This window comes from Pleuronectes platessa, chromosome 17 (genome assembly GCF_947347685.1).
Source record: "Pleuronectes platessa chromosome 17, fPlePla1.1, whole genome shotgun sequence".
Classification (NCBI taxonomy): Eukaryota; Metazoa; Chordata; class Actinopteri; order Pleuronectiformes; family Pleuronectidae; genus Pleuronectes; species Pleuronectes platessa.
Genome location: NC_070642.1, coordinates 9,878,846 through 9,894,609, shown reverse-complemented (window position 1 = coordinate 9,894,609; position 15,764 = coordinate 9,878,846). Strand labels below are relative to the sequence as shown.

General features: G+C 40.4%; 1 protein-coding gene across 1 annotated transcript; it reads left to right on the top strand.

Moving 5' to 3' along the window:
• Positions 1-8,751: 8,751 nt before the first annotated feature.
• On the top strand, positions 8,752-15,552 carry LOC128460628 (solute carrier family 23 member 1-like). Its single transcript, XM_053445872.1, has 12 exons — positions 8,752-8,799; positions 9,903-10,049; positions 10,911-11,068; positions 11,733-11,892; positions 12,765-12,946; positions 13,140-13,260; positions 13,356-13,512; positions 13,597-13,850; positions 13,946-14,110; positions 14,200-14,308; positions 14,442-14,537; positions 15,332-15,552. Exons 1-12 carry the CDS (start codon positions 8,752-8,754, stop codon positions 15,550-15,552), a joined length of 1,818 nt encoding a protein of 605 aa, XP_053301847.1.
• The last annotated feature ends 212 nt before the right edge of the window (positions 15,553-15,764 follow it).

Sequence of the window (15,764 nt, the reverse complement as noted above, 5' to 3'; positions counted from 1 at the left end):
TATAGCTAAGTCTCAGGGAGACACTTGTAGGCACTTTACATGAAAGCAAAATGCATAGAAATGTCCCACACTAGTGGTTACAGAAGTGCAATACTTGTACACCTCTAGGCACTTACCATAGTAGCAAAATGCCTAGTAATGTTCCGACCAATCAGAATGAGCCGGACACTTCTAGGCACTTATCAAAGTAGCAAAATGCCTAGAAATGTCCCTACCAATCAGAATGAGCCGGACACTTCTAGGCACTTATCATTGAGGCAAATGCCTAGAAATGTCCCGCTCCTTGTATTAGGAAAGTATAATACGTGGAACACTTAGAGGCACTTTACATTATAGCAAAAATGCCTAGTAATGTCCCGAGAAATCAGAATAAGCCGGCCACTTCTAGGCACTTATCATTGAGAAGCAGCATCATCTTTTAGTGATAGAGAGTGATACAAAACAACCAATATTTTGTGTTAAGAACTAATTATTAAAAAAAAACATTGGATGGATTGACCTAAAACAAGGGGGTACAGATATTCATGGTACCCAGAAGATGAATCTCAGTGACTTTGGTGGCCCCCTGATGACTTGAATTTATCCAGTCAAGTATCTCAACATGTGCAGGACATTGACTGAATCGATCGGTCTTGGTCCCCAGAGGATGAACCTTAGACATTGGCGGACCATTCATTTTTTGAGGTCTTCATTTGTAGCTTTGAGTGAAATGTTTCAACATCTGGACTTTCATTACATTTGTTCCTACCTTCATGGTCTCCATGGATTAAACCTAATGACCTTGACGAACCCCCCCCCCCCTATGTTTCATCCCACGCATATTTGTCCAATACTGAGGTTTCTGACCACACGCCTGTTAGCTCTACGTTAAACGTGGTAGGCATTAGCATGTTAGCTCAGCCATTGTGCACATATTTGCATTCGTCTAAAATTAGAGTAAGCATTTAGGTAAAGCTCCCACAGCGCTGCTACCAAGGATTCATTGACACAGGGATCCTCTTCAAGAAGGAACATTAATATTATATTATGCAGCAGCACTTACTAGGTCGTATTTAAGTGGTGCATAAACTAAATCAATAAATACTCTTAGAGATGTATATACTTACTTACAGTAAACAGGTGAAGTGGTGCAGAAAATGAAGCCAGATAGGCTGCACACTGCAGGTGTCATTACAAAGCTGCTTAGCTGATTATGCATTAACAGGATGATCGATACTTGTATCTTTTACACAATGTGTCTGTGTTCCCAGATTCATCAACTGTAATGGTAGTACCTCTGCTATTGTAGCAGCAAGGATGCTTCTCAATATAACGCTCAATAGGACCTCAGGGGCCTGTGCAAGAGTGAAATGGCCGATAAAGAGGATTCAGCGCTGAGTTATTGTGTAATACGGGATGTGAATTATCCTAATTACCAGACACCCCGGTGAAGGCTTATTCAAATATGTTTCCTAATTATAATCCTTTAGTTCCCCTTCACTTCTCTCTGCTTTTGAAATCAAATACGAATGAACTCCACAATTAAACATCCTGAACTACGGTGACCTGTGTGTGTGTGTGTGTGTGTGTGTGTGTGTGTGTGTGTGTGTGTGTGTGTTGTGTGTGTGTGTGTGTGTGTGTGTGTGTGTGTGTGTGTGTGTGTGTGTGTGTGTGTGTGTGTGTGTGTGTGTGTGTGTGTGTGTGTGTGTGTGTGTTTGTGTGAAAGTTGCAAGCTTGAGTTCCTCTGCCATCACCCGTGAGTATTATTCAGACAGTGTTTTGGTAAAATGTCTTCATTCCAGTAATACAAAGTAAAAGTGAAGATCTTAATGAGATCTTTGGGGAAGAAAAAGGTCGTGACTAAGTGAAGATAAATGTGATTAAATTATAAAGTTGGGAAGAGGAGGACAGTGTTTATGAACACTGCGACAACTCTCAAAGAAACATAGACATTGAACCAGTGACACTGTATCTTCTGAGTGGACCGTGCGTGTGATGCAATGTTCAGAACTGCAACAACTAAATGGATAAACGTAGTTACAGTAAAAATTGTGTTTCCCATATGAAACATATCATAGTAAAACCACATATGTTCTTCAGAGCAATACTGTGGCACTGGGTTTGCTCTTGGCACGTCCGGTTTGAGATGAAAGCTCCTGAAACCTGCTGTTCGGTTGGAGATAATGGATTGAATCTGGAGGATTCTTCTCACCCAGCCAATGAGACTCTGGACCTGTGGGCGATGTGGCCAAACGCCACCTGATCTGCTGGATTCATCTTGTCGAATCCCAGGTAAGAACATGTTTAAATGTTCAAAATGTGGAAACAGAACAGTGAACACACCTACACAAGGAACAATTTGGAACTATTGGATTTCACTCCTCGACTTGGAGGACTGGAGTAGGAGGTTTCACTCCAAAAGGTTGAATTTTGTTTTATTTATTCATTTTATTTCATTAAAAGAGCTCTACTTTTGGGTTCTACACTCATGTATAAAATTCACAACACCATGCTGGAAACATTACAGCTGTAAGGCAATTAAATTGCTCTTCAAAGTCAAAGTAACACCTCTTGTTGGTTATTCAAGCTAAAGTCTTTGATTTCATTGGTCAAATGGTCGATATGGTTATGGATGATGATAGGTCAACAACAGCCCAAAGAGGACTTTAATACAAAGTGTAGATCAGTAGCAGAAAGGAGGGATTCATTAACCTCATTAATTCGTGTCCATCATGGTTGTAAATCTATGTTTTGTTTTGTTCATTCTTTTTATGGTCCTTTTAATTGTAGCTTGATTAATTTGTTTATATAATGAAGACATTCAAGAATATAGGGATCATTTGATCACAGGATTTAACTGAATTGCTAAACTCTGATTTGTGCTTGAGGAAAGAAAAAGTAAGTGGAATTATCTGCACCTATTCTTATGGTCAATCATGGCAATCGTCATCAATTCTTATTTTATTATTCTCATCTATAATAATTACATCTCTGGAACATTTACTGTGTAGGTGAGAAAACGTGTGTGAACTAATAGGCTAATCACAGTAATAAAAGCTAATTGGAGTCAGTGGTTAGTGAACCTATGAAACAAGATTGGAGTTGTGGGTTAGAACTATCCTGACCAATAGAAAACACTCTGATGTGAACTGGTATGAAATGCTCATAAAATAATGTCAGAGTTCAGATATTCATCTCACACATCATCGATGGAGGCAATTTGATGCTGGACTATGCCATGTTGTGCAGCGCTGTGCCATACCATTCCATACCATACCATTCTATACCATACCATGCCATATTACAATACCATACCGTATGATACCATAATACCACACCATGCCATTCCACGGTATATGGAATGCTTATAATTATATTTAATGTGTGTTTTCAATAAAGACATACAAGATTAAACTGTTCATGTGCTATTAGATTTAGGAGAGTGTGTTTTACTTTATATGATTACATTGACCCCCCCCCCCCTCCCCCCAGCTGAGCCCCACCCACCTCACATCACTGAGAACAGACAAATACTCAAAAACATGAACCTCTGATGTGCTTATAGATGATCTTTGAATACTGCAATGTATCTGTGGTCATTATTTATTGACAAAGCTATGTAATTTAAGCTTAATCTAAAAGAAAGAATGTTCCCATATCCATTTAAATAAATAAATAATTAGATTTTTAGGGTAATGATGTCTGGACACAAAGCTCTTCTCTTTCCTAAAACACTGCTGTTGTTGCTGCCGCACATCTGAGAGGATGCTCACAAAGCTTTTGTGTCGAACCTCTGCGGTGGATAAAACTTTTATCGGCATGCTGCTGCATATGCTTTCCTCTCCTGGGTTTTCATCATGGACATTGATTTCAATGTGCTTCAGACAAGCCCGATCACACAAACAGTCCGCGCAGAAAAGTGAATTCTGAGACTTTAATCATTTTCTACTGAGCTGTATTGAATGATCTGTGTTAGCTGTTTGATCTGATGATTTAAATATTTGCATCTAAATAAATCTTCACAAAACCACAACACTTAGGGCGGAGACTCTGACAGAGCACTTTGTTACTTTCAACATTGAGGCTATGTTTTCGTCTGTCTCTTAGTTACCAGGATAAGGTCAAAACTACTGAACAGATTACCATGAGACTCAGTGGATGGGTCAGGGAAGAGCCCAGTTAATTTGGCCTAGGATCCAGATCAGGGGGAAGATCCAGGAAAAACCTTTAGAATTGTTATATATGCGTTTTTTAATAATTCATAGATCTTCATTAGAGAAAAAGGCATGTGTAGGGGACTCATAAGGTCACCGTTGGGCCGTAGCGAAGGTTCCCCTTTTCCACCAAAGTAAACCAAATGCTAGCGCTGAGCTGATGCCAGTTCAGAGCTGGTTCAACTTGTGAAACCTTGTAAGAAACCAAGTTTTGGTTGGTCTGGTTGGCCACGATAATCCCGCCCCCAGCCTCTGACGAACGCAGTTCTTGATCCTGGACCAGCAAAGAATTGGTGCCACGCTGGAACCAGTTGTTAGGCTGAAACATAAAGAACTGGTTCCGGATTAGGCTCTGACTCTAAACCAGACGTTACACATTCACGTCCTTCCATCATTGCTTTACTTCCTTTCTTAAAAGTTTCAGCAAGTTGTTTTTGTTGCTATCTGTCGTTATGACTTCAGTGCTTTACACGAAAGAGCTCACGGGAGAGAAAACGTCTTCAGTTTCCTAATCTGTTTGAGGCAGGTAACAGGCTGAACAGGCAGGTGCACAAATCGACAGACAGACGATGATCAGAGGTGAAAAAACAGGAGCCAAGACTCGTCACCTGCAGGTGTCCCAGGAACCTGCAGAGGTATAAACACGCCTCTGCTCAGACCTGCCAAAAAACATACACACACACTCACACACATCAAGCATGCCAAACCAAAAAGTGCCAAATCCTACAGAGGAGGGAGGGGCGATCAAGGTGCAGCCCACGATACATTTCTATGGCTGGTTTCTGATTTCACATGCACTGTCTGAGACTGTATTTTCAAGGCGACCCCTTAAATCCCTGCTTTCCACAGACGTTCCACATCATTGATGTTCCCCCCACTAATGGCCGCCGAGGAGCAGCACCCAAGATGCTGTCTACTGGAGAGGTGCAGTTGGCAGGTAATCATGTCAGTGCTCTTGGTTTGCTTGACCCTCTGCTTCCACACCGAGTGAATGTCAAACACCTGCAAGAACAACTTTATTTTATCTTGGGCTGCAAGTGATCAATAAATGATGGATTTATTCCTGCTCCCTACAGGAGACCATACACAAAGTGTTGAGAATCTCTTAATGAACTCTTATATTGAGTTTATATTAAGATGATTGATGCTGCCTTGGATCATCTGTCCTGCTGTGACCTTCTGCTCTTTGATTAAACTGACACTGATGTTAGGGATTCCTTACACGGGGGGTAAACCTCAAGTGTTATGGACTCAGGACTCAGACAAGAGCAGGACACAATTTGATTATTTGTTTGATTTCCCCCTCAGGCTCAAAGGTTCAAAGGTTATCGATAAGGTTACATCCATACCACTACACTGGATCAACTCCAATCTGTCACATCACACATGTTTTCTTATTTAAGAAGTGAGGAAATGTTATCAATTCAAATAGATTGATAAATAGAATAGGCTTGTGGAGTCACTGGCTCATTTAAGTGGCACTTTCCCAAAAGGCTCCTAACTGAGATACAAAGAGAGGAATATAAAAATGTGAAACGAAAAAAGGAAAAGCAATGACATTAAATAAATAAGAACAAACATTAGCATAAAGGACTTTTACAACTTTTACTTTGTAATGAAAATCTACAGAGGAGGTTTAAATCAATAGCGGCGAGCCTGCTTCTCTACGAGGACACCCCCACCGGTGTCGAGATCAATGGCAGTTTTGGAACGGATTCGTGTCTCTCCTCACCCTGACTCACTTCTGAATGGATTGGTGTTGGCCCTTGTTTGCTTTGAAAAGGTCTGAACTTTCTATTGGACATGAGCCGCTCAGTCTTTAATCTGATTTCACTCTGCTGGGGGAGTTGGGGGCAAGAATGCACATTTGCAGTGAGTCGTGCAGAACCTCCTCAGGCGGAGTCAATCTCTGCTGGTCTGTGTGGAGGAAGACATGGATGTCTCGCACACTCACCGTCACTCATTGTTGGAAAGGGATGGCAGTTTATGTTGTTGTCTTAAAGAGCGTTCATGTAGAGAAGAGTCTTTGTCTTCTTTCTTTCATTCCCGCTGTGCTGCTGAGAGACAGTGGCTCGTTGTCACAGGAGCAAATGTTTTATGTGCGGTGACATATGCTAACTGAATGTTCCTTGCTGCTTTTAACCCCTGTGTTCACGTCTGCATCACTTTGGATTCAATTCAGTTTTATTTATAAAGCACCAAATCTATGGGTGCTGTACCCATAGATTCATCCATTATGCCAATTATACTGTTAAGGATAAGGAAGAGGAGCTGGACCTGGAGCCAGTCCCAGCGGACATTGGGCACGATGTTCACCCTTGACAGGTGGCCAGCGTATCACAGTCACAAGTAACTACTTTTCCTCCAGAACCTGCTCAGACATAACATCTTGGAGAGATTGCATGAAAAGATGCAGTACATGGGACAAGGGCCCTGACTCAGCCCTCGACTACATCAATTACATATGCACCCATGAATACATATCGATTGAAGCATTGGCGGACCAGAGAGAGTTGCCAGCTCAGAGTAAATGCCCTCATGTGGAAAATGGAAAAAGATTTTCCATCTGTTGAGGTAGACTTTCGAGTGAAAGCCTTACAAAATTGGAGTCCTGATCTCAAAGTGAAAGACCAGGATCCCGATCACAACGTACATAATAAAAGGCACTTGACAGAGAAAGGTTGTGACCTTACAATATTATAGAGAAACCCGACAGTTCTTACAACAAGCTGTCACAAGGTGACAGTGGAGAACTGAAAGAAACATCGAGGTGTGCTGGACTCAGGCAGGGAAGACATCTGCCTCGACTGGTTGGGGTGAGAGGAGAGATATGAGGGAGAGATAATATTTATTTACACTTGATTGACTATAATATTAGTTGTACTACTATTAAATGAAGAGCAAACGTAAATCGGCTGCACCACAGCTGTCATATCCTCGAAACAACGAAATTGGGTGATGGGTTTTGATTCGGTGCAGTGCTGATGTTGATGTGGGAAATTTTCCTGAGGCGGAATCACTGAAAAAAAATAAAAATAAACGCGGGCACAGTTTGTTGCATGACTTGTTGCAGGCCTTTTTCTCCCATGAAGAGTGAGCGTGAGCAAGAGCCGTGGCCCAACAGACGCTTCTCCCCCTAAACACACACAAGATGACTGACTAACGAGCGAGACTTCTGTTTTTTAATAAGCTGAAGATTAAAAAAACTCCTCACATCGTGCATAAACTCCCCCACAAATTGGCTGAGTTGCCTCTCTAAAACCAACCATGAAAAATCAACCTGTCTGCTAATGATTCATAAACTGACAAAGCTGCAATATTTTGATAAATCATACCAGGGAGTTAATGATGTGCCACTGACAATAAAGTTTAGTGTTCTGCAAAGAGCATCCTTTAGAAAATAAATCATTCCCTAAACCGCCACGCACTTTGCAACTAAACCAGTATATGTTAGTATGAAGAGAAAAAAACAAAGAATATATCAAAGTGCCTCCGTGCCCTGTTTTGATGTGTCGCTCTTTTGATTGTGGCAGATTGAGTTGTTTTCATCTTGCGATACTGTTTCTACTTGTGTTAACATTTCGAACTTGTGAGGAGGAAGGAGAGGATGAATGAGATTTGGATTGAGATTGTGCTGCTGTTCAATCAGTGTTAGGATTTATTAGTTTAGTGTAGGATTTGGCTTATTAACTGAGACTGAGTAGTGTGTTTTTTACATAAATACTTCCCATGATACTCTGCTGCGCCTCCCTTGACACTTTTATCAGCATCACACGGAATCTGTGGATTCTTCTCCTCCTTCTAAATCTCTTTATGTAACTATCTTCCCAATTTTTCACTCTCGACACAATTTGAGTAAATTATTGAAGTAAGCAGCCCGAAAGGGAACCTGCTGTTATCCTGATACCACGGCTACATTAGCTATGTTAGCATTCTAACTACAATTCATAATACTATCAGTACAAACTTACCCAAATAAAGAAAACATTTAAATTGTTTGGTAAGAGTTACTTTTGGCCCATGTCCCGTCCACTAACATGGAGGAGACAGGGTTTATGTGTAATACTGCAGCCAGCCACCCGGATTCAATCAAGATGCAGGGGAGTCGTTCTGTCATCCAACTTTATATACATACGTCTATTATTTCTATACTATAATTTGCATATCCTAGAGAAAAGGTTTCCTATAGCTGCAAAACACAAAATACAAAACAATAAACCATAGCAGTAACTACCAGGGAACACTAAAAGCCTTTTGTGGACTATGGTGAGACCCAGATGTGCTAAACGCCCAGTCTGGAATTTACCTCTTAAACCTTTAAATGCAATAACGTTGTCTGTTATCTTGACTTTACAGTTCTACCTTGACCACACATTTACAACCCTCACAGTAAAAATAGGACACACTTCAAGAACTGAAGATTACCTCTTTGTCATGCTTTGCCAACTCTGGTCAGTCTGCCTGTTTTTTTGTCTTCAGCCAGTAATACACCTCTGGGTAGTAGGAGAATAGTCTCAAAAGAACAGCATCAGGTTTTTATTTTTATCCTGTTATGGAAATGGCTCCATGGAAAGAAAGTGATGGACTTGACAATCTGGCCTTTGATGTAGGTATCTTGACTTTTTCTGAGCGGGAAATCATTTACTTAACTTGACTTACTTTTGCTGTCATATTGTGGTAAATAGTTATGCTTCTGATTAAATGCTTTGCACGTGTTTTGATTAGATTTGTAATGGTTTATATTTCTCTGCTTTTCTTTCTTTAGTGGATTTTCAACCACATTATACAAACACTTATTTTTACACATACATTTTTACAACAACTATAGATGAGATTTACAACAGGGAAACAAAAATATTACCTTGTACTTTCATCCACATTTATATATGAGATAAGATAAACTTTAATGATCCCATGCCATTGCAGCAGCAGATAGTCAGAATGAGATAAACAAGAGAACACGAGAATGTAGAAAAATAGAATAAAATAAAAAATTAAACATTACATAGAATAAAAATACACAGAGTAATTGTATAATACACACATTGTATCCAACTGTTGCTCCTCCACGTATGATACTACTTACATTACTTCCTGTATTATTTATCTTATCAAATGTTTACTTAAAAATTGTTGTTTTAACATCATGGCTATGGTTTGTGCAATCCTTTATTAATGTCTGACCTAATTGGCGGCATATGTTTGATCCAGTTCTCTCAAACTACCTTAAGTTTTCCACTTCCAATCTGGAAAAGAAAGTTGCTTCTCTATCTTAATCTTTTTGTTTTACGTCCAGTCAGTCCACATCCCCATCTGGATGTTGAAGTTGAAGTGAAAAAGTGCTGCCCATAGATGTACTACATAAATGTGTGTATGAATGACTGAATGGCAATTGCCTGTACTGTATAGCGCTTTGAGTAGTCATCAAGACTAAAGCGCTTTATAAATACAGACCACAGATGATAGTCCTCGATCTTAACTACTGCTGTCTTCAGCCTCTATTTACTAAAAGCCTTTTTTCATCTCTAATGTTCACAGATGATGGACACTCTTCATGGTCAACATGTTTTTAACAATGCAATGTTGAACCTAAATTGACTATATAGTCATAAAACGATATCTCAGGATAATTGTTCTATGGCTCTTGGTGAGCCCTTGATATTTGTTCACTCTGTCTTTGGTTGTGCATGTTTTTGAATGACACGGCAGATGAGTGAACAAGAAAATGATCAGCCCAGAGAAAAGGCGCTGAAGACACATGGAAGGAGCTGTGCAGAAGAAGGCGACAGAAATAAACCAACGTATTGCGTGACTGATGTTCCCCCATGGTACCTCTGTATTTTCCTGGCCATACAGGTGGGTGTGACCAAACAAGTGTTAATCAACACATTCAGATTTAGTTTACATAGGAGATATGCAATCCCTCTATGCCTTGTATCAATTCTATTGAAGAATACAATACTGCATGGAGTGTGTAAGGGAAATGTAACATGTGACCATAATATAATCATGTTTATGTATACTTGGATTGATCATCATTGAATCTCTAACAAATGTAACTTTGATGTTGCTGTTTCCTGTAGAACTGAGTGAGTGTTGGCCTGATTACTCCAGTCACAGTAATCTAATTAGTCCGGACACAGTGTGATAGTAATTAGCTATTCAGGCATTATGATTGATGTAAGGAACTACTTTGATGTTCCTTACACAAACTCACCTAACAAAGACCTTACAGCACGGGGGATTTGTGGTGGTTGTAGACACTAAGAAGGGATCTTGGAGACAGATGTTACACTCCAGGGGTCTGAGAGCAGGGGACAGGATACCCGTCACCTATTTCCTTTATATCAAAGAGGCTGATCAATAAGTTTGTTCCTCTCTAGGAGGAGCTTGAAGATGTTTGAAGTGCTGCTTCTCCTGTGTCATTAACTGTTTAACAACCCCCTCCCGAATGGGTGGGGTTAGCCAAATGTATAAATACCAACCACTGTCTTCTGTCTGGGTGCATATGACAAACTCAACTCTGTTGTATGTACCATGCTTGAGCATTAAAGTGTGACAATACTGTAAGAGAATTGTGTCTCGTTTCCTCCTTGCTAAGGTGGGATTATTATTAATTGCCACGACAAGTGTAAACCGCTCTTCTTAATGTGTTGGGTATTAGTAGTGGTGTCCTCTCTACCATCAGTCCATCCCTGTCATTTTTGTCCTCTGCAGCATTACCTGACAGCCTTTGGTGCGATTATCTCCATCCCTCTCATTCTCTCCGAGGGCCTGTGTCTGCAGCACGACAGCCTGACCCAGAGTCGCCTCATCAACACAATTTTCTTTGTCTCTGGCCTGTGCACCCTGCTGCAGGTCACATTCGGTGTCAGGTCAGAATCTTGTTTATTATGGAGATGAACTTTAATTTGAACCTAAATTAGGACCATTTCTCACTTACTTCTTCAGACTAGACAGAGACCAGAAAGATTCGAGTTGAGAGTGAATAAATAATCTTAAATTCATCTGCTACACACCTATCAATAGTGATCATGCTAAATTGTTTGCTAACATGTTCACCATTCTTAACGGTATTAAATCGCAGCTATCTTACAGCTTGAAATACAAGAAAATTCTTAAAATTCTTGATTTCACAAGCTAATGTTTTTCTAAAATTGTTAGTAAAATAAGTGTAATCATATATAAATAAATTTGATATTAGCATGTTAGCCTTGGCATTTTCAGCATATTAGCATGCAGAGGTTAGCATTTCAGCTCAAAGTTATTCTAACAGCAATCATGAAGACCTTGTCTTGTTATGCAGAACAAAGGCTCACCTCCAGTACTGTGAATATTGTTGCACATTTAAATTTGGTTTATTACAAAATCAGTTTCAGTAAAAGCTAAAATGTCCATTATATGGGAGCTAACAAGCTGTACATATTAAAACATGTAGAAGTTAGCTTAATATCCTTTAACTGCTTTGTTTTAAATTGTCTTTCTCTTGTTAATTTATATCTCTGACACAATCATTATTGTTTATGTCGAACTCCGTAGGCTTCCCATCCTACAGGGGGGGACATTTTCCTTGGTGGCACCTGCTATGGCAATCTTTTCAATGCCAGAATGGGAATGTCCAGCATGGACTCAGAACGCCAGTCTGGTCAACACCTCCTCGCCCGTCTTCATAGAAGTGTGGCAGACCCGCATAAGAACAGTGAGCTCTAAACATTTGTCTTTGCAGATTTAGATAAGCCGACTAAAACTGCTGGGGAGCTACTGATGAATTCAGTCAACTCATGTGGTTCCAGCTCTGGGATGTGACCACAGATTGTAAATAAAGATGGACAACATGTCTGCAATTCCTCTCACTAACCAGAAATGAAGCCAAAATCTCCCAGATGCGAGTGTTGTTGTCTTGCACGTTTGTGTAGCAGTCTGTGCAGAAGTTATCAGGGAAGGAACCATGTGGGTAAAACATGCTCTCAACCATGATGTTTCTTTTTGTATTCATAGCTTTGACTTATTAAAACCAAACTTACCAGAAAAATAAGCACTTGGACAAACAGAAACTATTACCAAAAATGTATTTGATGTGTTGTTTTTAGTTCGGCCCATGTCTATAAACTTCCATGTACAACCTATACTGCAGCCAGCCAGCAGGTGGCAATCAAAAATCTTTGGCTACACTTTTGATGAGTTTTCATGTCATCCATCTTTATTTACAGTCTGTAGATGTAACCAATACCTCTGCCAAGGAGGTAATGTTTTTTGTTCTGTTTGTCTCTCTGCAGCTTTATGAACGGATGGGGTATCGGGCAAGAAAGGCCCAGATCCGGACATTTTCAAAAATGTTCCCCTTCAATAATTTGTTATTGTCGATGAAAGAATGATATTTCGGGGGCTAATATCTATGATTGTGTGAAATTTCATGCCGCTTGATTGATTTTAAGACTGGTGGGCCTTGGCGGAGGTATGCACTCTACTCGGTGCCATTCTAGTTTCTGTTGTTCTATTTGTTTGTTGTCTCGAACTCAACTAAAGGAAGATTGTTGATGCTTATATTCTCCATTATTATGTTCCTGTCAGTTGCAAGGTTCCATCATGGTGGCCTCCCTCCTCCAGATCCTGGTCGGTTTCTCTGGCCTCATCGGTTTCCTCATGCGCTTCATTGGACCATTAACCATGGCCCCCATTGTCTCTCTCATAGGCCTGTCACTGTATGACACAGCTGGAGCCAAGGCCGGCAGCCACTGGGGCATCTCTGCCATGTACGTGAGCACCCAGAGTCATGGTGAAAACCGTTAGCTGGAAAGGAAATGTTTTATTGTGTGAACAGGCAGCAACGGGTTATAGAGTTAGAACTGACCTTCTTTAAAAAAAAAACGGAAATTATAAGACAAACTAAATATCGCTTTAATCTGTCGCCAAACATGCAGATGACAGTTCTTCTCATGCTTGCAGGACCACAGTGCTGATCATCCTGTTCTCCCAGTACCTCCCTTCCATACCGATCCCAGTTCCTGCGTACAGCAAAACTAAGAAACTGCACACTTCGAAATTCTTTATCTTCCAGACAATGCCTGTAGGTCCTTTGGAAACTCATCACTCTTTGTGATACATAACTCCTGCCTCTACCTTGAAATACTGACACTCACACTAATATTAGATATTGATTAGATTCTGCTGGGCATTGCGGTCTCGTGGCTTTTCTGCTACATCCTCACCATCTATGATGTCCTACCATCTGACCCAGCTCAATATGGCCACCTGGCCCGCACTGATGTGAAGGGAAATGTGGTCAATGAAGCTCCCTGGTTCACGTTGCCTTATCCTGGTAAGTTCACAAGAAAAGACAAGACTGCTGTGAGATGTTTTTTATAGACTGGTCCAATAATCATCAGTTTCACTCATCACTCAGGTCAATGGGGGATGCCGACTGTGAGCCTGGCAGGTGTGCTTGGCATCATGTCTGGAATAATATGCTCCATGGTGGAGTCCGTGGGCGACTACCATGCATGTGCCAGGCTGTCAGGGGCACCGCCTCCGCCCAAGCACGCAATCAACCGGGGCATTGGTGTTGAAGGACTTGGCTCTTTGTTGGCAGGAGCTTTTGGCACAGGCAATGGCACCACCTCGTTTAGCGAGAACGTGGCAGCCCTCGGTATCACCAAGGTAAGAAAAAAACATACAACAATATTGATTGCTCACATTTTTCACTCTTACCAACTCGAGAGTTGCTTTTCAAATGCTCTTTCGTGTGACAACAGGTGGGCAGTCGCACTGTGATTCTCCTGAGTGGAGTTTTCATGATCTTGATGGGGATGCTGGGTAAAATTGGTGCGGCATTTATAACTATCCCCACCCCTGTGATTGGAGGGATGTTCCTGATCATGTTTGGAGTCATAGCTGCTGCGGGAATTTCTAATCTACAGGTAAACAACAGCATGGCTCATTTTTTTCAGTGCTTCCTGGGAAGATTATTTGCTTATAGCACTCTTTTGCTGACCCTCTCATTTTACAGTCCACAGACATGAATTCTTCCAGGAATATCTTCGTTTTTGGGTTTTCCTTGTTTACTGCACTCGTCATTCCAAACTGGATCCTGAAGAATCCGGGCTGCATAAACACAGGTATTATCAACTGGAAATGTTCCTTTGTTTTTTTCGGCTTTCACTAAATATATTATTTTAGCACAGACACTGGTCTGATGATGTAATGACTTGACTGGTACCTTTTCTGTCTTGATTTCGCTGCGTGACTCAGGTTTGAAAGATCTGGACCAGGTGTTGCTCATATTGATGAGCACTCAGATGTTTGTAGGAGGGTTCCTTGGCTTCATCCTCGATAACACAGTTCCTGGTAAGCATGTTGTTCCTGAATCAAAGAGCATTCACTGCACTTGACAAATTGATAGCAGTTCATGAGCAGTGTGTCCACCTCTACTCTATTAAGAGTAATTTGCAATGATTTCTAGATAAAATCAAGTCTTATTTCGAACTAAAAAACATGTCTCATGTGTCAAACCATCAAAGCAAAGTTAGAATTTTTTTTTGGCAAAATTCCTTTTTGATTAGAATTTTTCTGAGTATTTCTCCGGGAGAATTTATACAATAAACCATCCTGTAGCATAAAGTTTCTTTGCAGTTTACACCTGTAGCAGAACTGAGATTCTGTAGCTTCTTAATATGCTTTTCAGTCAGTCTAATATTTCTGATGTGTTGCTGCCTCTTAAATCTCTTTTCTCATTGCTCGGTCCACAACATTGTTGAAAAACCAACAAAATAATTATTTTCTGGAAATTTATGCTACTTGTCAGCAACAGTTGCCATCGAAAAGTGGCTCTAAGTCTACAGTATTTTGTCATTAGAGTATTATTTAAATAAAAAAAGAAACATTATAACCTTAAATATTGATTAAGCACTTGAATTATTAAAATTGCTAACTGAGCTCTTTGTCGTCCATCTGCTTCTTGAGGGTGGTGTGTTTTGAATTTAAAATATATTTGTGAAAACTGGCCCAGGGCCTATCATTTATGACAGTTGTATTGAATTTCTGCTGATATCAAATCATTATGTAAATCACAGCCTGTTACAATGTTATTATGAAGAATAAAGTGTGAGCTCCTGTAACAGTCTTTTCAAAATACCATTTAGGGACTAAACGTGAACGTGGCCTTGACAAGGCGCATCTTGAAGACACCTGCAACACCGTAGGAAGTGAAGAAGTGTACGACCTTCCCTTTGGTATTACCTCTTGCCTCGCATCCCGGTCTTGGGTTCATTACATCCCTTTCTGCCCATGGAAGGGCAACAATGTGTCACAGGGCCAGGGGACTCCGCACAGCAAAGAGGGCACTGATGAATTTGCTCTATAAGGTCTGAGGTTGTTTAATAAAATATTAAAACATAAGCTACTTTTTTTTTAAGTCACGTTCCTGTTTCTTTTAAAATCCTCTAAGCCTTAGAGTGTGGGGCATAGACTGTAAATAAAGATGGACAACATAATTGATCCGCCTCTGTGTTAGTGGATGGGACATTGTATTTATTTTAATACTATAAAAACTAGGAGAAATGTCACAGTCAACTT

What these genes read in the sequence shown, in the direction of transcription:
- LOC128460628 (XM_053445872.1), top strand. Translation starts at nt 8,752, where the DNA reads ATGGCTCCATGGAAAGAAAGTGATGGACTTGACAATCTGGCCTTTGAT. An exon ending in CACTGGGGCATCTCTGCCAT is followed by an intron (nt 12,947 to 13,139) that starts GTACGTGAGCAC and finishes TCATGCTTGCAG; the next exon opens with GACCACAGTGCTGATCATCC. An exon ending in CGGGAATTTCTAATCTACAG is followed by an intron (nt 14,111 to 14,199) that starts GTAAACAACAGC and finishes CTCATTTTACAG; the next exon opens with TCCACAGACATGAATTCTTC.